The sequence below is a fragment of the Solanum lycopersicum genome, chromosome 6 (assembly GCF_036512215.1).
Source record: "Solanum lycopersicum chromosome 6, SLM_r2.1".
Lineage (NCBI taxonomy): Eukaryota > Viridiplantae > Streptophyta > Magnoliopsida > Solanales > Solanaceae > Solanum > Solanum lycopersicum.
This window is the reverse complement of record NC_090805.1, coordinates 29,590,234-29,617,345: the sequence shown is the minus strand read 5'-3', so window position 1 is coordinate 29,617,345 and position 27,112 is coordinate 29,590,234. Positions and strand designations below refer to the sequence as shown.

Below are 27,112 nucleotides of genomic sequence, written 5' to 3'. Positions count from 1 at the left end.
GTAGTTTTAGCTAGTGGAGTATGTTCCACTAGCGTTTCTTTCCCATATTATTTCAGACAATGTTTTGGTGTCGTTTTGGCAAGTTTACATTTAATCCATTATTAAACTGTTTCTTTCATTTGATGATCTTAATATTAGATGGTTGATTGTGAAATCCTATGATGTTAAGTAGAATATGTTTCATATGAAATAAGTAAACAAAAAGTTCAAATTTTCCGCTAAAATTAACCTAGATGAAGTAACGTGATGTAAGTAGCCTTGTCTGCGATCTCTAAGCGGTCAACGACACCGGTCTCGTCTTGGTCTAGACTCCGATTGTGAAAAAGTTGGTATCAGAGACCTAGGTTAAATTCTGAGGATAATAAGTTCACATCAACCACATTGAGTAGTTTCTAAGTGATGGTAGTGAAGTGCACCACTATCCTGAATTAGAGAGTGCATGAGCATAAGAAAAAAATTCCCTTCTTCTGATCTTATCATGCCTTCTCTAATGTCTGATTTCTTGGTGTTAAGAGTGTATCTAACATCAACTCTTGAGATTTAGAATGATAAATACGAGGAGAAACGCAGGAAGAGAGATTGGAGGAGAAGGTTCTTGGGTAAATCAAGTTCCTCCCTAGGTTCCAGCTGCTGGAATGAGGATGCCTGTTAACCCAACTAGGTTGACAGTTGGAGAAGTGAGGAGAAGCTTGGTACAGATGGCCCAAGCCATCACTTTACAAGCTCATGCTATGACAACCCAGGCGGAGCAACAAGGTGTGCCCAGGGAGAACCCACCTTCCAGCACCATGGCTAGCAAATTAAGGGACTTCACAAGTGTGAGTCCTTCCGTTTACATTGGATCTAAGATTGTTGAGGATCTCTAGGAGGAGTGTAGGGAATCTATGCTGCATGATGGCATGGACCTTTCCAGGCTTATGGTCCATGTGCAACAAGTGGAGGAAAGCAGGAAGAAGAAGCATACTAGGGCCGGGAACAGGTCAAGGCAAGTTGAGAAGAATTTTTCAAGTAAGAGTAGTATTGAAATCAGGGATATGACCAGGTTTAAGAAGGGTCTCTCCCACCAAGGGGAGTCAAGTTTATCCAAGGGTCTAGTTTCTTCTCGAAGATTGATCTTTGTTCAGGGTACCATTAACTTAGGGTTAGGGATAAAGATATTCCTAAGACAGCCTTTCATACCCTGTATGGTCATTACGAGTTTCTAGTTATGTCATTTTGTCTCAGTACTTCACCTGCTACATTTATGGATATCATGAACAGAGTCATCTGTGAATACCTTGACTCTTTCGTCATAGTATTAATTGATGACATTCTCATCTATTCTATGACCAAGGAAGAGCATGAACAACATTCGAGACTAACCTTGCTGGTACTTAGACAACATTAGTTATATGCCAAATTCAGCAAGTGTGAATTCTGGCTTAGATCAGTGACCATCCTGGGTCATGTTGTGTCCGACAAAGGTGTGGAGGTAGATCCCAGGAAGACTTAGGTTGTTAAGAATTGGCCAAAACCTCTTACTCCCACAGATATCCGTAGCTTCTTGGCATTGGCTGGTTATTATCGCAGGTTCATGGAGGTTTTTCTTTCATTGCTTCCCCACTCACATCTTTGACGAAGAAGAAAGTCAAGCTTTAAAAGGCAGAGACTTGTGAGAAGAGTTTCCATGAGCTCAAGAACAAACTCACTTCAACCCAGTGCTTACTTTGCCTAAATGTTCTTATGCAGGCTGGTAAGGTGATAACCTATGCGTCGAGAAATCTCAAGGTTTATGAAAATAATTATCCCACTCATGACCTGGAGTTGGAAGTTGTGGTGTTTGCACTGAAACTGTACAGACACTATTTGTATAGAGTGCATATGGATGTGTTCACAGACCACAAAAGTCTCCAGTTCTTGTTCACATAGAGGGAGTTGAATCTACGTCAGCGGAGGTGGTTGGTGCTGTTGAAGGACTATGACATGAATGTCCACTACCAAAGGGGTAAGGCTGATGTTGTCGCTGATGCTTTGAGTAGGATGAACATTGGAAGTACAACCCACGTTGAGGATGAGACGAAGGAGTTGGTGAAATATGTACACAACTGGCCAGACTGGGTGTGCGGTTGGTTGACTCTACTAGTGGGGGTTTTTCAGTTCATCCTTGTTCTGAATCATACTTTGTATTTGAAGTCAAGAAGGGTCAACATCTTGATCTGGTGTTGATGTAGTTGAAGGACTGTTGGTAAAGATGAATGAGTCTTTTGTTTTGGGAGGTGATGACAAACTTAGGTACCAAGACATGTTGTGTGTACTTAATGTGGATGATTTGTGGACCAAAATTATTCCAGAGGCCCATGGTTCCATATATTCGATACATCCAGGTTCCACCAAGATATATCATGACCTTAAGCAGATCTATTGGTCGGATGGCATAAAGAAGGACATTGCTGAATATGTGGCCAAGTAACCTCATTGTCAATAGGTCAAGACAGAACAACTTAAGCCTGACAGTCTTACTCAGATAATCGAGGTTCTGACTTTAAAGTGGGAGGCCATTAATATGGACTTCGTGGTTGGTGTTCAGAAGACTAGAAGAAAACATGATTCCATATGGTTTATTGTGGACATGATGACTACGTCTGCCAACTTTATCCCTGTGAAGTCAACTTACAGAGCCAAGGATTATGCAAGACTCTACATTGATGAGATTGTGAGATGGCATGGGATTCATTTGTCTATCATTGATATAGTGGAGCTCTGTTCACTTCACAATTTTGGAGATCCTTCCAGAAGAACTTAAGCACGCTGGTAAAGCTTAGTACTGTCTTTCATCCTCACACCGATGAGCAGGCAGAGCGCACCATTCAGACATTGGAGGACATGCTGAGAGCGTGTGTGATTGACTTCAGAGGTAGTTGGGACGACCATCTGCCTTTGATAGAGTTCTCATTTGTTAACAGTTATCACTCAGTATTGGGATGGGGCCATTTGAGGCACTGTATGGTAGAAGGTGTAGGTCTTCAGTTGGGTGGTTCGAGGTTAGAGAGTCATCCATTTTGGGTCCAGAGATAATTCATGAGGCCTTAGAGAAGGTCAGGGTGATTAGGGACAGGTTGGTTGCTGTGTACAGTTGGCAGAAGTCTTATGCAGACAACAGAAAATGAACCTTAGAGTTTAATGTTGGTGACCAGGTCGATTTGAAGATATCACCTATGAAGGGGGTGATGAGGAAGGGGAAGTTGAGTCTGAGGTATGTTGAGCCATATGAGATCCTACATCGTGTGGGTGAGATGGCCAATGAGTTGGCATTTCCTGCGGAGCTAGCTTCTGTTCAACAAGTTTTTCATGTCTCTATGTTAAAGAAGTACCTTGGTGATCCATCATCGATTCTGCCTGTAGAAGGTTTGGGAGTTGATGAAGACTTGTCCTATGAGGAGGTTCCTGTTGAGATTTTAGATCGGCAGGTAAAGCGGCTAAGAAACAAGGAGCTTACCACAGTGAAGGTATTATGGAGGAACCATCTTGTTGAGGGTTCTATGTGGGAGACCGAGGCCGATATGAGATCCCTTTACCCTCATCTCTTCAGCTCTTGAGGTTAGATTTTCTGCTCTTAAGTCTAAGTTCCTTAACTCCTCCATTCCTGGTTGTTATTGCCTGACTCTGTATAATACCTATGTTATGATTATGATATAACTGGAGTTATGCTAGATTATAAAAAGTGTCATTCGGGGACGAATGTTCCTAGGGTGGGGGGGAATATAACAACCCTAAAAATGGATATGCTAAGTATTGTTTAATGTGTCTAGAATGGCTACGATTAGATCGGGTTCACACGGATTGATGCGCGTTGAAACAGAACTCTGAACCTCTGCAACAGCCAAGCCAACTAACTAGGTGAGTTAGTTGAGCTAGGAAAGGTTGGGTCCAGCCATGTAGGGCACCCGAATATGAAGGTTTACCCGTATGAGTCTTTACCGGACTTAAAAAGGGGAAATCTTAAGTTTGGTAAAATGGTTTTTTTCCAGGGGTAAAATGCTCTCTTTCCAGGATAAGGGTAGTATCGTAATTACCCTAAATATTTATTAATTATTTAATTAATATAGTGGAGCGGCAATTCGGGTAGAGAGTGCCGAAATTTACCCTTTGAGCGAAATCTTGCTCCACCCGGGTTCGAGCCTTTGTGGGAGCAATGATTTAATTAATTTATTATATTTAGTGAATTAATTAAAAGTTATTAATATTTGAATTGCTGATTTAATTAAAGGAGAATCAGATTTTTAATAAAAAAGATAATAATAATAATAATAATAATAATAATAATAAATAATGAGGAGTTATAGTTTGACTAAGTCTCCACCTAACTCTCCTGATGCCAATCCACTCAAGCTCACGTTTCACTCTACTCTCATCTCACTTGAACGTACGATTTTTCTCTAAAAGAATAGAACAACAAAATATGAAGTTCATCAAGAACTTGAATGCTAAAAAAGAACTCAAAAGAAAATATAGTCTACAAACGTAACACAAAACAAAGTTCTTGATGGGATTGTGCTTGATGTTTCGGTGGTGAGACTTGGTTTCGTGGTAAATTGGAAGCTTTAAATAAGTTTTGAACGACATTAAGTAGGACTGTTCTTCTCTCTTGGTCCCTTTCCCAAGAGACCCCTAAATTCAGCTTTATTCCATTAAAAAAAAAACTAAGGTTGTCTCCGTTGATTCCCCTGTCATTAGATCCTTTGAAAGATTTAAAGTATGCATTGGTATGACTTCTGGTAAATGATTTGAGGTCTGGTTGTGATTACGTGTTTGAATGTGTATTCAGAAATTATGTGAGAAATAGTAGATGTGTTCCGAAAAAGTGAATTACGTTAACTTGATTGTGCATGTGTGTGCCGTGAGTTAGCAAAGGTTTGAAGTATAGATTTTTACATGTAAATATGTTGTATTTTACGTATATTAATATGTTAAAAAAGTGATGTTCATATGAGTTCAAAGTTCCTGAATTGAATGATAATTCTTGATTGAAAGTAACCTTGAAAATGCACGTAAAGATCTCCCTAAAAACTACTCAAAATGTCTTGATGTTTAACGTGAACGAGGGTGATAACATAGACTGAAAAAGGTGATTAAATTCTCAAAAATAACCATGAAAAATCACCTAAAGATGCACTAGATGTTACACGAAAATTTATCCTAAATCTAACATCAAAACGTTGAGAAAATAAAAGGCAAAGAGGGTGAACAAATGTCTAGCATTCTGGAGGTTTGTTATTGGGCAGCTTATTGTAAAAAAAAATCACGTTCTAATATATTTTTTAAATGCTTAGTCAGTGGGGATTGAACCCAAGACCTCACCATATACATGTTATAAAAAGTTAAATAATAAAATGTGGTAAGGGGTATTCGAAATGGGGAAAAACTCAAGTAAAAAGTTAGGGGGAAAATGAAAGAAAATGAAGTGAGGCATGTGGGGTTCCAACCCACAACCTCTTGGACGGATGAAAGAGAGAGAGGAGAAAAATGAAATAAAGAAATAATAAAAATGAGGTATGTGGGATTCGAACCTACAGCATCTTTGCAAAATGAGGAGGTAAGGAGAAAATGTAAATTAAAAAAAGGTGAGGCTGTGGGGATTCGAACCACAACCTCTTGGTAGATGAGAGAGTTAGGAGAAAAAAATATATGTGGTGAGTGGGGATTAAACCCACAACTTCTTGAATAGATGAGAGAGTTAGGAGAAAATTAAAGAAGGAAAAATAGATGTAGTGACTGGGGATTGAATACACAACCTCTTGAATAGATGAGAGAGTTAGGAGAAAAATAAAAGGAGGAAAAATAAATGTGGTAAGTGGGGATTGAATTTACAACCTCTTGGATAGGTGAGAAAGTTAAGAGGTAAATTAAAATAAAAATACTGATCTTGTGGGGGATTGATACCACAACCTCCTTGCCTTAAACGAAAAAGATAGGAAAATATTATGGGAGTGATGGATATAGAACTAGGGTCCCCCAAATCTGAAAAATGCAATTATAAAGTTTACTATAAGCTTAAGTTTTACTCAAGGGATTCAAAATTGGGTTCCCTTGCCCAATTCCGTATTGACACATAAGTCTTACGTGATAAAATACTTAATGAATGCTGCCGATAGGAATCAAATTGAGACCTTGGCATACTTACATGATACATATGTCTTGTAACACATAATCTTGGGCAATATGAATTGCTTAAATAAACTATGAATGAAGCCTCATGACTTGTGTGTGTGGACTCATAAGTCCAACATACATTATAACGAAAGTGATCCTAAGATGTTATGTGATGAATGATGAGACCCCAGAAGGATTAAGTAAGAGTGTGAAACACATTAAAAGCTTAAGTGCATTGGCATATGATGAAAAGAACATTTACATAAAGTGATGAGTACTTTTGAAGAGTTAATGTGATAAAGTTAAAGGATGTGTTGACAACATGATAAGAGGCTAAAGCGAAAGGTGAGAGGAATCTCAAATGAGCCTAAGTAAATGTTACCAAGATGTACTCACCTATAAGACTGTGAAGTTAATGAAGAGACCAGTCTCTATGAACACTCTAATGAAAGTATTGAAGTTAATGCATACTTATTACTAATGATGAGATGAGAAATCATCTTATGATCTATGAAGTCATCATGCTAGAAGCCAACTTCCATGATGTATGAGTTGAATGTAATGGAACTTTATACTAAGCACGGATAGGCTAACTATGAGTGGTGATGCCTTCCTTCGGGAAGGGCGGAGGTTCACGTAAATATCATGAGATGAGACTGTCCGGCATGCCGGGTATGGGTCTCCTTATATATCCTAGTCTTTGAACCTCTATTGCCGATATAGGGATCTAGCAGGGTTCGAATCCCCATATAAACTAGCATGTTAGGTCACTTTTGCCGGTGATTCCACCTCTTTTTGGTGTGGGGAATACACTGGATTTTATGATGCTCACATGATCTATGTCCATTAAGTTTATAGTTCTCGAAGAAAGAATGAGGAGAGCCTTAAAGAATACACAATGAAATGAACGATACCAAAGGTGTTAGGATAGGATAATCAAGAGGTGAGCTAAAATTAAGTAATGACACTAGGTTATTCTTGGTCATTGCACAACGAACCCGATGACAGTCTTAAACTACATCCTAGGTATGACTGGTGGTTGAACTAGTACATGAAAGAATTAAAATGAAGTACGTACGAATGAATGAAGCAGACTCTGTGTTTGCTAAAGAAGGCTCCCTAATTGAGGTCCCATATGTTGAGCCCTCATTTTTGGAAGTCCTAATGTCAAGTTCATAATTCAAAGGTCTCATGGCATATGAAAGAATGATATGAACTATGTGATATGATATTTGCAATATATTATGCGCTATTTGCGAAATGATAAGTATGATGATGCGGGTTACTCTCATGGCATGACTTTCCTAATTTGAATTTGGCAAGTCCACTGACTTGACTTTCCATAATTCATATCGTTAGGAGAGAGATTTTCTTAATCATGTATGTCCTTGGTGTGTGCTTGCATATACCCATACTTAGTACAAGTGTGTACTTATCCCGTACAACTCTGTACTTTTAGGTGCAGGCATAGGCGGACGTTAGAGCTTACGAAATGATGCTTTAGCTATCCGAACGTGGAGCATTCATCTGTACTTGGTAGGCCCTCATGCTTTCGAGGATGTATTCTATTATCATCTATCTTAGATGTAGGTTTTAGCTAGTGGAGTATGTTTAACTAGCGTTTCTTTCCCATATTATTTCAGACATTGTATTGGTGTCGTTTTTGCAAGTTTACATTTAGTTTATTATTGAACTATTTCTTTCATTTGACGATATTAATATTAGATGATTGATTGTGAACGCCTATGATGTTAATTAGAATATGTTTCATATGAAATAAGTAAAAATATTCAAATTTTCTGCTAAAATTAACCTAGATGAAGTAACAATGACGTAAGTAGGCTTGTCTGCGAACTCTGAGAGGTTAACGATGCCGGTCTCGTCTGGGTCATGAAATATTGTAGAACTAGGATTTTTCATTTTCAATTTCTGGACTAACTAATCTTAGAATGCAAGGGTAGTATCTTAGCGCCTATGGCTCGATTCATTTCTTACCTTAAAGCTAGAAAAATGATTTCTAAGGGTTGTCTCTATCATCTAGTTAGGGTCAAGGATTCAATATCCAAAATAAAAACTCTTGAGTCACTTTTAGTGGTTTATTAGTTTCCAGAAGATCTTCTTGGAGTTTCTCTCGAAAGGGAAATCGATTTTGGAATTGATCTCCTTTTGGACACCAAACCTATTTTTATTCCTCCTTAAAGAATGGCTCCAGCAGAGCTTAAGGAATTGAAAGAGAAATTGAAAAACCTTCTATATAAGAGCTTCATAAGACCTAGTATTTCTTTATGCAGTGCACCAATATTGTTCATGAAGAAGAAATATGGTTTTCTCCGAATGTACATTGACTATAGGAAGTTGAACGAGGTCACAATCAAGAATAGGTATCCATCCCTAGGAAAGATGACTTGTTTGACCATCTTTAGGGTGCTAGCAATTTCTCAAAGATAGACCTCAGATCAGGTTATCATTATCTCAAAGTCAAAGATAGGTACATTCCGAAGACAACCTTCAAAACACGATATGGTCATTATGAATTTGTAGTAATGTCATTTGGACCAACCAATGCTCTTGCAACTTTCATGGATTTGATGAACAGAGTGTGCAAGCAGTATTTGGACTTGTTCATTATCGTCTTTATTGATGATATCGTCATTTACTCTAAGAATGAGGAAGAACATGCAAGTCATTTTTGACTTGTTTCGTCAAATTCTCAAAGATCGTCATTTATTTTACAAAATTTAATAAGTGTGAGTTTAGGTTTATAGTCACTACCTTTCCTTGGGCATATTGAATCCAGCGAAGGGATTCGAGTGGATTCCTATAAATTAGGAAGAATGATACAATGGCCTAAACCTACCTTTTGTACAGACATCAGAAGTTTCTTGGGTCTAGCGGGTTATTATGGAAGGTTCGTGGAAGGATTTTCATCCATAAACTCTTAACTGCCTAAGTTGACTCAGAAAAAGATCAAGTTTCAGTGGAAAGATGATTATAAGAAGAGCTTTGCAGAATTGAAAACTAGGTTGAATACAACTCCTATTTTGACTCTACCAGAGGGTTCAGATGGTTATATGATTTTGATGCATCCATTGTCAGCCTAGGTTTTGTGTTAATGCAGTGAGGTAAGATTGTAGCTTATGGTTCTAAACAACTTAACGTGTATGAGAAGAATTACCTAATTCATGACCTTGAGCTTGCAGCAATAGTGTTTGGACTCAAGATATTGAGACACTACATGTATGGTGTTCATGTAGATGTTTTCACATACCATAAGAGCCTTGAATATGAGTTCACCTAGAAACAGTTGAATCTTCGCTAGAAAAGAGGGTTTGAGTTCCTCAAAGATTATGACATGAGTGTGAATTACCATCCTTGTAAGACAAATGTAATAGCATATGCCCTTAGCAAATTATATATAGGTAGTGTAGCACATGTTTAGGAAGAAATCAAAGATTTAGCAAAGGAAGTTCACATGCTTGATCGTTTAAGAGTTTGTCTTATGATCATATCAGATGGTGGTGGGAAGTTTAAAACGGATCTGAATCTTTATCGGTAGTGGAGGTTGAGGAAAATAAAGACAGTGTATGGTATTAGTCAAACTAAAGGGTGCAGTCCATCAATGGAGACTTCAGGTATTCTCCCAAGGTAGAGATGGTGTTTTTTGTGAGTCGACTATGTGTTCATAATGTGGGCGAGTAGACAACATATTCTTTTAGAAACCCCTAATTCCAGGTATTCTATTCATCCAATCTCCACTAAGATGTACCACGATATGTGGGAAGTCTATTGGCGAAATTGTATGAAAAGGGATATAGCAGATTTTGTGGCTAAGTTCCCTAATTGTTAAAAGTGAAAGTAGAACATTAGAAATTATAGGGTATGACTCCATATATCGACATTCCTACTTGGAAGTGGGAAGTGATTAACATAGATTGCATTACGGGTTTACCTCATACTCACATACAACATGACTCCATTTTGGGTTATAGTTGATAGAGTTACTAAGTCTTCTCGCTTTTGGCGGTCAAGACTATAGATTCAACGGAGGAGTACGTCAAGCTTTACATTAATGAGATAGTCATGTTACATGGTGTTCCTTTCTCTATCATCTCATATAGAGGTCCTCAATTTACCTCTCATTTGAGGAAGTCAATTCAGAAATGTCTTTGTACTCAAGTTAATCTATCTCGGTACTCAACTTAATCTTAGCACAATATTTCATCCACAAACGAATGGTCAAGCAGTGCGTACCATTAATACCTTAGAGGACATGTTGGGAGCTTACATGATCGATTTCAAAGGTAGTTGGGATGATCACCTTTCTCTTATAGAGTTTGCCTACTATATTAACTACCATTCTAGCATTCATATGGCCTCTTATGAGGCATTGTATGGGCATAAAAGTAGATATTATGTTGGTTGTTTTGAAGTAGGTGAATCAGTCTTGATAGGGACAGATTCAGTCCATTATGCTATGGAAAATTTCAACTCCTTAGAGATAAGCTTAAGATATCCCAAAGTCGCCTGAATTCTTATGTAGATGTAAGGAGAAGGGAACTAGAGTTCCAAGTTAATGATTGAGTTTTCTTGAAAGTATCACTTAAGAAAAAGATAATGATATTTGGAAAGAAATGGAAGCTCAATCCCAGATATGTAGGCCCTTAAGAGATCTTGAAACGGATAGGTGAAATGGCATATAAGTCAGAGTTGCTAGTAGAATTCGTAGTAGTGCATCCAGTCTTCCATATCTGACTGTTGAAGAAGTGCATGGGTGATCCCGTATCCTTAGTGCCATTAGAGAGTGTGTTTATGAAAAATAGTCTTTCTTATGGGATTTTAATAGTTAAGATTCTTGATCATTGGGTAAGGATATTGAGAAACAAATAAGTCGCTTCAGTCAAGGTTTTTTGGAGGAGTCAATCCATAGAGAGAGCTACTTGGAAAGTAGAAGCAACCATGAAGTCAAAGTAACATCACCTCTTTCTTTCCGATTCCACTCCATTTGAGTAATAGTTTCTCTTTAGTTTTTCATTTATTCATGCAAAAAATCTGTCTTAGTATCTAGTTCCTTCAGTTCATAATAGCATTTTCAGCATATTTTCGTGTTTTGGAACTCAATTTAGTCAGAAATTAAGTGCTAAGTGTTTAGTGGTAGGGTTTGCAGCTTCCCTCCATTTTCGCTAGTATAGTCTTTATTCGAGGATGAATGATCCCAAGGGGGAGATAATGGAACACCTCAAAAAGCAGACCCAGAAAAAAATTATGGAAAAACTACTTGAAACAGTTAAACATGGCAGGGTTCACGGATCGTGATAGGGTTAACAATCTGTTGACCTGCTCATGGTCATGCGTTGGATGTCACCAGGTGTCATAATTAGAGAGAACCCCCTAGTCGTAACCGGCTTCTTCATCCTCGAAGAGGCCTTAGACAAGCCCTTAGCATACATCATCGCATCATAGATAGAATAAAAAACAGAAAAATTAAACTAGCAAAGAGACCATAAGCATTGTCTTTTACCTCATACATTATCATAACAAGTGTAATCAACATCATGCATAACAATTAGATCAAACTTATTTATATCAAGTGAAACCAACATCGTTCATATCATATATACATAAAGAACCTACCCTAGAACTCCCCTTAAAATCCACTTGTGCAATGTATAGGTAAAGTCCCATACCCTTACCTATAGTAAGTAAGACCCATTAAGTAGTCCTAGTTAGTTTTGATCTTCTTACTTTCATTCATCCATTTTAACTTTGAAAAAACTTCGCCATAACTGACATAGACCATGTGAGCTATCATGAAATCCGGTGTCATCCCATCATACCAAAAGGAGGGTGTCCTACTTGCCAAGGTAAGACATATACATTCATATAGCATCCAGGTTTGTTAGGATCAAATCCACACACATTTGATGAATAAAGAACAGAAGAACTTTAGAGAGAAATAGATGAGAGATATATATAGACAAAGAGACCAATATTTCGTGGTAACACCCCGTGAGTAAACTTCCACGGTAGTGGTGTATATATATTAATAAATCAGAGTATTTTTGGTTACAGAGAATAAATGGAGATTAAACCGCGTAAACAGTTATATATATAAATCAGGCTGCACAACCTAATATGTTTATCCACTAGCTAGGTTTCCTATGGGGGGCACATAGTTAAGGAACTAGAAGGTTGTTAGTAAAAAACATCTTTATGCTAATTAACATTGTAGTTTCCACCTCATGAAAGAAAATAGTGTTAACCTCTCTTTCTTTTTGAAGGAACACCTCTCATTGTCAAATTCACTCGGTGCTAAGCTAAATTCCCTTTTTGAAGTATCTTTAAGTCATCCTTAACATTATTAATAACATAGGTATGGAGTTTAAGCCCTCATATAACATGTTCATAGCTCATAGGTTTTAGGAAAAGAAATTCCTTTCACCACAACCAAACATCATGTGAGAACAATGCTTCATAACATAGTCATAAGATGCACATAGAAATTACCTTCAACCCCTCATAATATTACACCTATCATAATCTCACACCCATCATAATTTATAGCATGATAATACATTCATAACTTCATCATTCATATTTCAATTAACCAGCATTACCAAAGATAGTGCAACAATACAACAACATGTTCATGACCTTAAAGATCTTACCAATGGCCCCTAAGAAACCCATTCAAGACTTCATTCCAAATCGATGATATTTAACCAACAAAACAATTATCATAATCATCATATAATAGTCAATTAAGCATGATCATACTCAATTACATCATCTCTAATCATAATTCAACATAAATTAAGAGTGAGGGTTAGGAGAAGAGGGACATTCGGGGGTTCTCAAGGAATTTGGTCAAAACCCAAACTATACATAATCTATGGAATTCCATGAAGTAATAATACAATTAACACAAATATAAAAATTGATATATTCATCATCTTCAACTAATTCATCAAACAAGATCTAAGATTTATGAAATTGGGGAAGAACGTGGGTCCTGTGGATTTCAAGTGAACAACAATTACCAATAATTATACACTTAAACTATCCTAATTTATCATAATTGATCCAAAATTTAGGTTTTAAAAGAAGATCCATATGTAGAGAAAAACCTTTGATTTTTTTGGGGGGATTTGAAATAATATTTAAGTGGACCTCTTGAGAAAATGAATCCCAAGCGTGAAAAAATCCAGACCCTAATGAAGACTTTATCCACGAATTTGAGTAGGAAACTTGAAGAATCGGTCTTTTTCTTGAAGCTTAAATGTTCTTCAATGGAGAATGGGTAGAGAGAGAATTTAGCAAGAATTGGAGAGAATTTAACAAGAAGTCAGAGAGATTTGGGTTTCGATTAGTGGATTTTATTTGAGTGGGTAAAAGTGACGTAAAACTGACTTAAAATCAATATGTACCCATCACTAAAATTCTTAAACCCTTCACTTAGTTGGATTTTTTTTATGTCAAACTTGATTTTTAAATGACGCGACCAAATCTGGGACATGGTTGTGCGCCGCGGAGGCACTTCCACATGTTTTTTCTCGAATTTTATTTGAGGAAGAGAGGTTTGTGAAAATCCCTTTCCACAAGATAAATTTTTCCTTTTGAGTGTAGACGGCGCGATGCCTGAGCACCTCCAAAAAGGGGTTGTTTTCTCATTGTCTTTGCAGCCTCCTTGCCAGCGCTTGGGCCCTCCTCAAGGATCCCTAGGGTGGTCCTTGGGGGGTCACAACTGAAACTTTTTATCCCTAAAATATTATTTTACCTATTTAGAGTACTTTAATAAGTTTTATCCTTCATACGACACTCCCAAACCTTCACAAGACCTAAGGACGTTTACTAGTTCAATTTAAGTAGTTTCTCAATGTCATGGTCGTTTCTTGACGTTTTTCGCTAATACTTATAAATCAATTTAAATAAATTAGTTTAGGTATGGACACACCATTTCTTATCATTATTCATTAGGTGAATCTCTAGCCTAGGTTGTTGGATTTCCGAAGTATAACAATATTCCCCCCGGGGAGCATTCGTCCTCGAATGACAGTTTGAACATCTCTTTTTGGAATCTATGACTCAATACTAGCATCCCAAAAAGCACATTTATATAATGATAATTCACCATCAAAGGAGAAAACATTCACTCCATTCCCAAATATAACATTGCATCATTAAGAAGTGAAACTATATCAACTACCAACTATGCACACATTTCATAATTTCACATTATGCAAGGAGAAAAGTCGTTCTCCTTCTCATATAAGTCAACATATTCAACAAGGAGTCAATACTTTATTTCATCACTTCACACTTGAAAAATTTCACAACAAGAAATATTACATGGCTCACTTATACCAACCATATAATTAAGCTTTATCATGAAGAACATACAATTAAAGACATATGAAACATGAATTATTCACAAGAACATGCATTATTCAGGGAAATCATGGAAGTTCAGATATACTTATTGTCATGACCGGTGAACACCCCCTGGAAGTAACATGGCGTACTTGACCTCTATGAGGTCTTTTACAAGCTCATAGACATCATTCATCGCATTGTCATAGGAAAATTTGTGGAAAATTTAAAACTTATATAGCACATCATATGCTAGAATATCACTTCATATATAAATAAAATATCATAAGTACATAATTACACTCTAAGTCTCTTTTACCATCTTAGACTCAACATCAATAGAGTAGAATTAGGACACGACCCTTAACAATATAGAATAATATCTAACCTATTACATATACTTTAAATAGTATCTTAACATAGGAAATCCTTGAATCTTAAGGATCCCTTTTTGGAGCTTGGGAAACATCTATCAAGCTCTTCAATTTAAGAAACATCCTCTAGCCATCACCATCTACACTTTGTGTAGAAAGATGAAGAAGAATGGTAATAGTACAAGATTGCACTAAGTATGACAACCATGCAAAGACATGCATTTAAAGAGCACGTTTAGTTAGAAACCATGCATCATATCTTCTAGTAAAACTTCATGAACTTTTTCATAATAATACAATATAGTTCATATGCTTCATATAGACATGTATAATAGTCACAAGAACCACATAAAACCACATATCACTTTTAAGTCACATTAATAATTTTCATAACATTATCTTTCTTTTACCTTAATTCACTTACCACAAAGTAACCCTTTAGTAATACTTGGTGCAATGCATGAATAGTGTCTCATTCAACTATCCATACTCAAGCATCATCTTAAGGAAGGTGAACATTCATACAACCTTGATTAACTCAAACATATACATTCATAGAAGCGTAGTATATTATGAAACACATACTTCACATATGACCCAACGTAACTCATAAACCTCATATAAGACTCATTCACTTACAACATGCAAGACAATACTGTCAACATTATCATATCATCATGATAACAGAATAATCATCAAGTGCTCGATTGAACTTCATTTCATTACTACCTCCTAAGACTTACTCATAATCTCAATCTAAGCCTACTAGTGCAATGTACATGTGAAGCCCCATAACCTAACACATACTAAGTAAACCCAAAAAGAGACCACAAGCACTATCACTTACTTCATATATCAATTAGACAAGTATAGACAACTACATACATATCAAGTAATATCTTCATCATATAGTCATAAGACCCACATCAAGAATTTCATCATGCAAGTAGGACAATACTACAATATCATGCATAATAGTAATACACACACACACATATATACATGTCGATCTCCCTCCTTCAAATCCCCTCAAGAGATACTTGTGCAATGCATAGGTAAAGCCCCTTACCCTCACCTACACTAAAAAACTTACCTTAGGTGATCCTAGTTAGGGTTCATCATCTTACTTCCATCGTCCATTTTACTTAAGGGAAACTCTAGCCTTAACAGATATTAAGACCATGTGAGCTAAACATGAAATCTGGTTTCATGGAACCCCACACTCAAAAGAGGTATTATACCTGCCAAGGTAGAACATTAAAATAATGGTAGCATATTAGGTGGATCCACTTTCTAGGTCCTATGGGGGCAACATAGTTAAGGAACTAGGATATGTATAATTGAAACCCTCTTTATGCCAATTGGCATTGTAGTTTCCACTTCATGAGAAACCATAGAGTGAACATACCTTCCTTTTTGGGAAAGGGAACATCTCATTATCAAGTTCACTCGGTTCTAAGCTAAGTTCCCTTTTTTTTAAAAAGCCGTTATTACCATTACTTCATAAAAATAGGCTTTAGGAGATTAACCCCTCATGTGCATAGCTCATAGGTTAATTATGAGAATGTCCTTTCATAAACACCTAAATCATATGAGAATATCCTTTCACATGGACATAGAATAGTCAAGTTTAGAGTATAATTGAATAATACCATTCAAAAGACCCTACTTTAGTAGATTATCATAACATGCTTCATTTATTCATTCCTTTATGTGTGTGTAGGTGTACATATATGAGCAAACCTTTAATGTAAACAAATTTAGACACTACATGATCATACTTTATCATGCATATACTTTACTTCATAACATAACATTAAGATGCATAAGAGATCACTTCTAATTCCTCACAATCATGAATTTATCATCATCTCATATTTATAATGATCATAGCTTAATCATGCGTTGATACTTATATACATAAAGAGATCACCCTAGGAACTATCTATCAAGGTACACATGTGAATGTATAGGTAAGGTCCCATACGCTTCTTACACTAGTACACCTATCAAGTCATCCTAGTTAAGATACATCCCTTTTACTTCCATTCATTGACATCATGAACATATTACACTTATAGTGATGCATGATATATGTGTGTGTGTGCATATTGGTCATCATGACCTCATAAGAGTAACACCTAGTAACTTAGGAATCCACAATTCCAAGACTACAACACATATACCATGTCTCCCTCAAGTCATGAACAACTCACATATAGAAGTTTAGGGAATTTAGGACACACACTCACATTACATCATAGGAGAAAGAGTATATTCAACTTTAGAATAGAAGACTCTTAACATGCAATGATCACACATTCATATAGGGTCATATAGGTATGGGGTCATCCTTCAGTAGTAAATTCATCAAAGTTAAAACATATATACCAGACCTTACCCTAATAAAGTCAATCACATTAGAACTATACCTAGAACATGATACTATGATTAAACACTGCACAAAAACATTCATACGTATGATCATTATCATCACAATTCAAATTACACAATTTCCTTAAAGGCCATGATCACAATATATAGATAGATAGACAATAAGGTAAATACCGCCACCATAAGTGGACCAAACCACACACCATCAAATTCATTACCAACGACTAGGAATTAGGTCAACTCACAAGTACTTCCAAGGTATGATCAACATTGATCAATTCTCAAAAATTCATTATCAATTGACGTAGATAAACATATAATTAAGAATTCATAACAAACTAATCATAATCCAATAATCATCTAGTAAAGATCACAAGACCCATATTATATCATAAAATGAGAGACTAATGGAACTGTGGATTCTTCATGGAAGTAGATTTAAATTCATCTTAAAATTATTTATAATCATAAATTCACCAATTCTTTTGAAATCAATTTGAAAATGAATCCATGTCTAGATTGAAAGATAGAGATTTTGATTTATCATCTCACTGAAAAACCTCCTATTGAATTCCTTAGATGAAAGGTTAACTAAGGATCAAGGCTTAACATACCTCAATAGAAGAAAAGCCCACACATTTGGAGATGAAACCACTTGAAAATTTATCTCCTAGCTTGAGCTTGAGTTTTCCCTCCAATGGAGGATTTAGAGAATTTGGAAGAGAAGAAAGTTTTAGAATTTTTTATTTCTTATTGGGTGTTGGGGTTTTGAATTGGGAAAGGGATTAAATAACTATATATAGCTTATAAAAGACTCCCAAAGTTGCCAAAATACCTCCATACTTATTGCACCTTTAAACCAAGTCTAAAATGACTTTAAAACGACGCAACCGAATCTGGGAAGTGGCTGCGGGTCGTGAAGGCAGCCCCTTTTTTTGCCTCACGAGAATTTTGAGGCAGTGATCCTTTTGTCAGTCACGTGAAGCACAAGAGTTTGACTACCAGGTGCGCGACGCGCAATGTCCTTACTTCTTGGTGATGCACGCTGTCTTGGGCAGCTTCCTTGTCAAACGTTTGGGTCCTCCTCAAGGACCCTTAGGTTAGTCCTCGGAGAGTTGTACCTGGATATTTTGACCGTTAGTATGTATATTAAGATACTAGGATCAACTCCGCTGTTTTTAGACTCCAAACAACACATAAAAAGAAGGCAAACATACAAGCACACACTAACACTTAAAAGTCTAGTTTACGAATGTCTTGGTCGTCCTTTGACCTTTGACTTCCAAACTCTTTAAAATGACTACTACAAACTGTGACACTTTGTTTATGTGTTATTAAACCTTTAATCATATGTGAGGCTCTAGATAAACCTATTTCATTTTTAGGGTCGTCACATTATCCCCCACTTGGAAAAAATCGTGCTCGAATGACACTTGGAACATTTTAAACACTTCCAAGGACTCAATGACCGACATAGAAGCTCACAACATTAAGTACATCATCACATAATAGTCAATGCACCAAACTTACAAGGAACACAAAATTTATACCATCATGCACTCAATGCAACACAAGCAAGTAAAACCTTTATTTTCTTACTCCTTAATGCATCAAACACATACACATTTCTCATGTTCATAGGAGGAACATCCTTATCCTAATCATGACATGACCTCTACATTTCATTTCATTAATATCTTAACGTGCATTATAATTTAAATCACAAATAAGCATATCTCAAGAAGGTAATAAGCAACTCATACTAATTTCACATAGGACATGAGTAATTAGATCAATAAAGATCCTTATCACTTAGATAAAATACCATTTAGGCCATACCTAACATCTTCAATTTTAGTTAGGTTTCAGGAGGAATGTCCTTCTCTATCAACATACTAACATGGCATCATAGAGTCGTATAAAAGTATGCACAAAGGTAAATTCATTTTAAAGAGATTTAATCTAATTCTAACTAAGGAATGCTTATAATCCCTTCCTTATGAAGTCAAAATGGTAAATCACACCATCCACATCACAACAATAGAAAGTCATTTCTCATAAATTCAATTTTTAACATGACACTAGTTTTCATAAACATGCATCATTTAGGAATAATTCTTACAATTTATAGGCACACATAAGGACCTTGGTTAGAAACACCATCACTTATCAAGGGTGAGCCTATATTCAAACATCCTAACCCAAAAAAAACCCCACAAATTTTCAAAAGGACTTGATACGCTCAAATGTAATTCTCGAAACGAAGTAAAAGCGGTCTCATCAAGTAAAGAACCCAACTAGTGAGGTTCGGATCGTTCCCACGAGGAAAATGGTTCAGACATAACTTTATTCTATTACTACTTCTATTTAGTCAATTATTTCCCGATAACAACTAACTAAAGGAGGTTTCGATTAATGAAAGCAATTAGCTAAACAAAAGTAAACAAGTGACATGTTCAAGTATTGGAGTTTAATCAAGTAATGAAAGTAAATAAAGTGTAAGAGTTCCTCACAGGTTCCTAACTTGGTAATTCTAGCTATAACAATCCTTTCCTAGTATTGTGCATGCAAAGTGATGAGTTAGATATCTCTAAATCTTTTGTCCGGCATCTAGAGAGTTTCACTCCACACCTTGGTCTGGCTACTTGTGTTGCTTTACTAAACCTTATTTTTGCCTCATATTAAGCATCATATTTGATATTTGACTAAGTTGTTACCTCGTATCAACCGACACTAGCCTATTATACACTATACACTAAAATCTATGTTGATGATTCTGTTTCTATCATCTACCTCCTTTGTTCGGCATGTAGTAATAAGGCGATTTCTAACATTGGCTATCCTTTAAAAAGACTTCTAAGCAAAAAAAATATCAATACATGCAAGACACTATTCTAGAATTGTTATTTTAGCTAGGTTTTACCTTGTTATTTACCCATGGTTCCCACAACCCTAGTTATGGAGTTTAGTTACCCATGCTAATGATCACACAATTCATATTGATAATATAAGAATTCATGCACTTACTTTAATGAGAATAAACAAAATCCATAAATTTACTTGAATAATTCACAAAACACAAATAATCGATCCCGGAAAAGCAATATCAAATCTCAAAATCGAAAGTTCAATACTTAGACAATTGAACTGAAATATATCCAAAGGTTTAACCCTAAAAACAAGGCTTTTTGGAATATTTATAAGAAACAAAACCTAATAAAAGAGGTAAATCTATTTAAGGAAAAGTTTTCCCAAAACGTGTCCGAGTCGACAAACGTTGTGACAGACCGTCATGACTACAATGGACCGTCGTGGCTTCCGTTGTTCCATACTTAGCACAAATCTCTGATTCTTTCTCCATCAACTCTCTATTGCCCTCGACGGACAAGTATGATGGACCATTGTGAGCACGAAGGTCCATCGAGGGGTTTCGTTCAACGACACTTAGAATCTTCTAAAGATAGGTACTAGACTACTCTCTGTTAGCATAAACGAATGTGCAGGACGGACCGTCGTGGCTATGATGGTCCATTGTGATCTTCTGTAGTCCCAAACTTGATAAGAATTCCCCAATTTCCTTCAGCAACCATTATCTTCATATAACAGTTGACCCCTATGGACTGTCACAGTCACGACGGACCATCGTGGGGTCCGTAGGTGGTCACTTATGTAATTTTAGCTCCAAATCTCTGCATTCTCCTTTGGACAGATTTCTTGGTAATATATAGAAAACTACATCAAAAATCAATACAAAAAGGCTTTAGACACACATGAAACTTAAGGAAAGACATTGAAAGTACAAAGAAACCACGCTACATCAACACGCTTATTTTAAATTCTTTGTTTGTCCTCAAGCGACACAATATGACTCACTACAAAATTTTTGTACAAGAGTATCCATATTTTAGCTTTCGCAACCATTTGGCTATCAATCCTGATTATTCTCATAATGTTAATGCATGCTATCACTATTAGGCTTGAATTATGTGGATCAGACCATGATACAAACTCACTACACACTGACACCTATCCTCTTTGATTTCTCACCAAGGTGCTAATTTTTCCGGTATTGCAACTAGTATCCTCACTTCAAAATAACATCCTCATTTTTCACACAATGACCTCAGTTCTAAACAACTTCACAACTCATTTATATTCCATAGGCTTTCTCTTATTTTCACTGCTTTAAGTTCTCCATAACTACTCTTAGGGTCACGATAGGACTTTTTTAGCTTGTAGCATAGGCTCAGGGTCAGGTAGGGTATATTTATGTATACTTTAGTGAATTGTTTCTCTCCTTAACATATCGGCTAAGCGTCCTACATTTTAATTTTATTTCGCCCTATTTCTTAATTTTCTTATATTCTTTCACTTTGCTATTTTCCCTTCTTTCTTCTTTTGTGTAAATGACTCTTTTCTTTTCTTGCTTGTATTTTCACATTTTCAATTATTTTATTATTTCACTTTTGTTTCAACTTTTCTTTAGTCACTTTTCTTTTGTTCTTTCTCACTCTTTGTTCTTTCAATCCCACTTTCCGGAGCGTTCCTCATAATAACCACCCTCAACTCATGGCTTTGCCATGAGTCAAAGTACACATTACCCAATGTTGGGTCAAGGCTACGACAAGGTTGTTTATCCGCATTAACCACCCTCAACTTATGCTTTTGGCATAAGCTGAGGTGCACATGTCCAAGGAGGGACCAGGGCCAACACATTGTTCCTAGAAAAGATCAGTTGGGGTGAAAAAGAAAGGTCTATTTTAAGCTCAAATCATTTGGCTCAAGATGAGATTAATTTCATTCGGTTTTCTGTTATTTAGGCTAAAGATTGGCTATATTGAACAAGGGCCTATGATTCTTTCCTAATTTTCTGTTACGACTTACTATTAACATGACTAACCAGGCAAGTTCTAGATCAAAACCAATGGTGGAATATTCAAATTTTCCTCACTCTCACTTGAAATCTCATTACTCTATAAGATTATCAGATACCTAGTTCAAATCTTAGATTTAGGGTCATATCGTAGTGTATCTCTATGTCATGCTTAGAGCCACACATTTATCAGTTACTATGCCTAGTTATTCATCATTTTCATTACATCAGGATATCATTTCTGTTTTACCCATCATGCTTCAGAGTTATACTATGTACACAAGAAATAGATAGGCCGGTTCTACAATAAAAATAATCAGTCTCTTGGGGGAAAAGAACACATGCAAGAAAACCCCAAAATAAAAATCGTGAACTGGGCTATTCAAACTTCAACCTAGCACTCACTTCCATTTACCCCACTCAAAATGATATGAAATTGTCCCCAATGCATAAAAGAATCCTAAATAATAGAGTGGTAGGTGAAGCAAACCTAAGGTGCAAAGCGCCAGCGATCAACAACCTGGTGGGTCTGGTGTCCTAGAACCCATTCCCTCTGTAGTATGGACACCCTCAGTATTGTCCTTAGCATCAACAACACCCTCAGTAGTGCCTCTCTCAACAATCACAACACCATTAGTAGTGATCTTCTCCGCCTCAATAACTCTGCAGCTAAACTCCCCAACAGCCAACTCAATAGCCCTCAATTGACGGGCCTCCTCATCAGCAATCGAGGCTCTCCTCGCAGCCTCGAAATCTCGGCGCTCCCTCTTCTATGCCCTAGCTTCATCCACATTTCTACCTCTACTCCTCTTGACATGTTCTCGTGGTAGAGGTGGTGGAACTGCAAAAGTGGAGGATAAGGCCGCCAAAACAGTATCCTTAGCGGACTCTACAGAAGGGGCCTTAGACTCGGGCACCCTAGCCTCTAGAATCATGTCCAGGTCAACTCTCATACTCTCTACAGCAGCCTAAAGGGTTGACACATCTACCAGAGGGGCTGGCCGGTCTAGCACACGCAACTCAAAAGCGTCAAGGCGCTAATGAACCTCCATGATGTTCCTCTCCGTGTGCTGGTCCATCTTCCTCTCCATGCGCTCCTCCTCCTCAGCAATAGACCTCTGCATCCAAGGTTGGATGTGATACAAAAGAGTGTCCATTTGGGCCTCAAGTTTCTGGATGCTAGCAACTGGGACCAGAGTGGGGAGGGAGTCAAGCGAGAGGATCTCGGAGTGGTGCTATCACCCGGGATAGAGTCGACCCGGGTGGTGTCAGTAGGATCAGATGTATCCTGGGTAGCCGTTTTGACTTTCTCTACTGTATCCGCCAGGTTCTGACCAAGAGGAAGTACCTCTGGGCAGGGCCCTCTGTGTAGAGTCAACTCATTGGCCTCGTCCCTGATGAGGCCTATATCAACAGTGCCTGGCGGGGTCTTGATGTGATCTATTTTTCAAATGGGCACACCTACGGACCTACACAAAGCAAACACCATGCATGGAAATGGGTAAATAGTAGTGACCTTGAAGTCCTTCTCGTGCATGAACTCCTAAGAAGCCAAGCGAAGTCCACCTCGAACCCTGCTATCATCGCCGCCATTAGAATTGTGTGATCCCATCTGACAATATTGTCTACAACAGTGGGGGAAAGGATGTGGCGTACTATCAACCACAAAAACTTAGCCGTGAATGTCTTGTTAGGCTTTTTGATGGCTCCCTTTGGCTCAAGTACAAAGTCAACAGCCTCTCCATCAATGGATAGGTACCAAGCAATCCACCTCTTAATGGTCTCTCTTAACTTTGGCTCATGCAGGAACTGTCCATCGTTAAACAGTTTCCACAGCTAGTCGAACTCGGCGGTGAGAGCAGTCTGGGTGGCATCAACATTATTGTCGTATAGATACCGACGGATGGCTGGCAAGGAGATGTCTACACGCTTGTCGCGGACTCGAATGTGATCTAGCGGGCATGTTTGGTGGGGGCAGCCTGCCTATCTATATGGGATCAAAGAGTCCCCACATACGAGGTGTAGAACTCTCTGACCAACTCCTCACTGTATCGGCCCATATCACAAGTTGTCCATTCTAGCATGTTCCTGGGTCATAACCCCCTTATCATTCGGAAGCTTGGCATCTGTGTACACCTGAAACTTCCTCTCAACACACCACTACTTAGGCTGGTTGTCAACCGGGGCGGGGACTCCAGTCAGTGGTACTAAAGTGGAATCAGCACTATCGGGATCATCAGACGAGGCAGACTGGGATGTAGTGGCTAGAGCAGAAGCCTCCTCTTACCCGGAGACTTCTTCTAAACCCGTTACTTCTTTAGAACTCGAAGCATCCCTGGAGTATATAGAAGACCCAGAAGGCATGCTGGTCAGTATGCATTTCTCTTCAAATTGGGAGGCAGCGACTACGCCCGGCGCCACCTTCATGGGGGTGGCTCTGGTGATGCATACAGGAGTGACAGTGCCTAGGGGCACGTATTCGGGGTCACGCTCATTGTAAAAGCCAATGACCCATCGGGCAGATGGGTGACAGACTTGGAACACCCACGTGACTATACTCAATCTTGCTTTGGTGGCATGTTTGTCAGTACCTGCATATAACAACAATTGGTACCATTAGAAACAAACAAGACATGCATAGAAGAAAACAACAACACAAAACCAAAACTGAATTGGCAGTGCTACATTTTTAGTACTGCACGACGGACCCATTGACGGTCTATTGGAAGTCTGACGGACCGTCATGGGGGTATGAAACACTTAGGAAAATATTTTGAGACTTTCACAAAGAAGTCGTTGTTCATTAGACAAGGCCCACATGTTGTGCATCTCTAGTTTTCTGCTCGTGGGCAGAGGGATGTGGGAAAGTGGGGTCCTCAGGATGATGGTTGTGCAGGATGGACTATCGTAGGCATGACGGTCCGTCGCAGAGGCCCGTTGAGTAACACTTAAGAAAAATGTTGAGACTCTCAGAAAGAAAGTTTCTGACAATCGTGAAGGTTGTGCATGATGGACCGTTGCGGGTATGACGACCCGTCATAAGTGTCCGCAGGGGGACACTTAGAATGTAATTGGAGACGTTCAAAAATAGGGTCTTTGAAAACCGTGACGATTGTGTAGGATGGACCGTCGTGGGTATGACGATTCGTCATAAGTGTCGTAGGGGGACACTTAGAAAGTATTTTGAGAACCTCAAAAATAGGGTCTCTAACAACCGTGACGGTTGTGCAGGACGGACTGTCGTGGGTATGCCGGTTCATCATTTACGATGGTCCGTCGTGGGCACGACGGTCCATTATCGGGTCTCGTTCTGTCTTATAGTAACATAATTGAGAATGCATAATTTGTCCCCTAAATTTGCTAATATGAATTAAACTTATCAACCCACAATTCCTAACCAATTTACCCATCATCTAGCATTCCTAGGGCAATAATTTCTCAAGTTTTATCATGCAATTTCGAAGAACTATCAACCCAGGTAAGAAACAAGTATCAAAAACAGACACCCCCCATTCTATTTAATTAACACAACAACCCCATTATTTTTATAATAATAATGATGTAAAGGCACTTATGATTGTTGGGGTGAGGTCTTAACATGCACTAGGGGTCAAATATCAAACACCCACACATTCAGAAACATGTATTTTAGCATGGAAAAACAAGAGCAAAATATAGATGAGTGATAGTGCAGAAGAACATACCTAATAATGAAGTCAATGAAGGAGAAATGCAACACCAAAAAGTGATGAGTAGCGCACTAAACCAAGGCTCCGATTGGCAAAGAACGAGAAATTACTTTGGTAGTTGGGAGAAGAAAGGGTTTTGGGGATTGTGGGTAAAGGAAGGGAATAAGAAGATCAGAGAAAAGAAGAGTGTTTGAGGAGATGAAGAGGGAGAAAATGGAGGATATGAGGGAAAGAAACGGTTTGAATGAAGTGGTGGAAAGTTAAAACGTTTTAAAACTTTTAATATTCCCCGGTCGGGTCGGGTCTACGGGTTTTGACGCGACGAGTCCCCATCGACGGTCTGTCGCAGACATGACGGTCCGTTGTGAAGGTCTGTCATGCGTTTCCTAACATAGAAAAATTTTGAAAACATACATGAGAACGACGGATGCTTGCGACGGTCTGTCTCAAGCGTGACGGTCCGTCGATGGGTCCGTCAAAGGGTGCTGCATAGCAATTTTCTGCAGATTTTCTGGTGATGTGATACCTGCAAATTTAACACCCATTAAGCTATTCTTTTTTTATTTTCTGGGTTTTTTTTACACGGAGCCTTAACTATGCTCTGGCCAACGCTTCTAGCAAAAAGAAACAAATATTTAGACGGGACGTTTAAGGAAATCAAAACGAAGAAACATACAACTATAACTAGAAAATTATGAACGACCTATAGTTGGCTAGAGGATACATATAAGGTTGCCTCCCAACCAACTCTTGATTTAATGTCGCGGCACGACGTAGGACACTTGATTACTCAGACTTCTTCAAGATGGTATGCCCTGATCACTTAATTTTCCATTTCAGCGTGCCCCAGATAGATTTTTATTCGCTATCCATTTACCTTAATCCGCACAACCTCCTTTTTCTCCAACTCAACCACTCCGTGAGGGAAAAGTTGGGTGATCAAGTAAGGACCAGTCCATTTGGACTTGATTTTTCCTGGAAACAAACGCAACCTAGAATTGAATAAAAGCACCAAATCCCCAACCATAAAATCGCTTTTCTCAATCTTTTGGTCATGGTACTTCTTCATCTTTTCTTTGTAGAGGGCTGAACTTTCATAAGCTTTTAGGAGAAATTCATCACGCTCATTCAACCCATTTATCCTCTGTTCAACAGCTTTATTCCAATCCATTTTCAACTTTTTCATTGCCTACAAGGCTTTATGCTCTAATTTAATCGGTAAGTGACTAGCCTTCCCATATACAAGTTTGTATGGGGACATACCTATGGGAGTCTTGTATGATGTC

The 27,112-nt window shown here is 37.9% G+C and overlaps 1 protein-coding gene across 1 annotated transcript; it reads left to right on the top strand.

Moving 5' to 3' along the window:
• The first annotated feature begins 1,962 nt into the window (after window positions 1-1,962).
• LOC109120458 (uncharacterized) lies at window positions 1,963-3,575 on the top strand. The gene is made up of 5 exons (XM_019214270.2): window positions 1,963-2,097; window positions 2,465-2,692; window positions 2,773-2,877; window positions 2,943-3,074; window positions 3,174-3,575. The coding sequence occupies exons 1-5, from the start codon at window positions 1,963-1,965 to the stop codon at window positions 3,573-3,575; spliced, it is 1,002 nt and encodes a 333-aa protein (XP_019069815.2).
• The last annotated feature ends 23,537 nt before the right edge of the window (window positions 3,576-27,112 follow it).

Bases quoted from the DNA above. Each gene is read 5' to 3' on its own strand.
- LOC109120458 (XM_019214270.2), top strand. From the start codon at position 1,963: ATGAATGTCCACTACCAAAGGGGTAAGGCTGATGTTGTCGCTGATGCT. The intron at 2,693-2,772 runs GTGAGATGGCAT...AGATCCTTCCAG, and splicing joins GACTCTACATTGATGAGATT to AAGAACTTAAGCACGCTGGT. The intron at 2,878-2,942 runs GTGATTGACTTC...ATTTGTTAACAG, and splicing joins AGGACATGCTGAGAGCGTGT to TTATCACTCAGTATTGGGAT.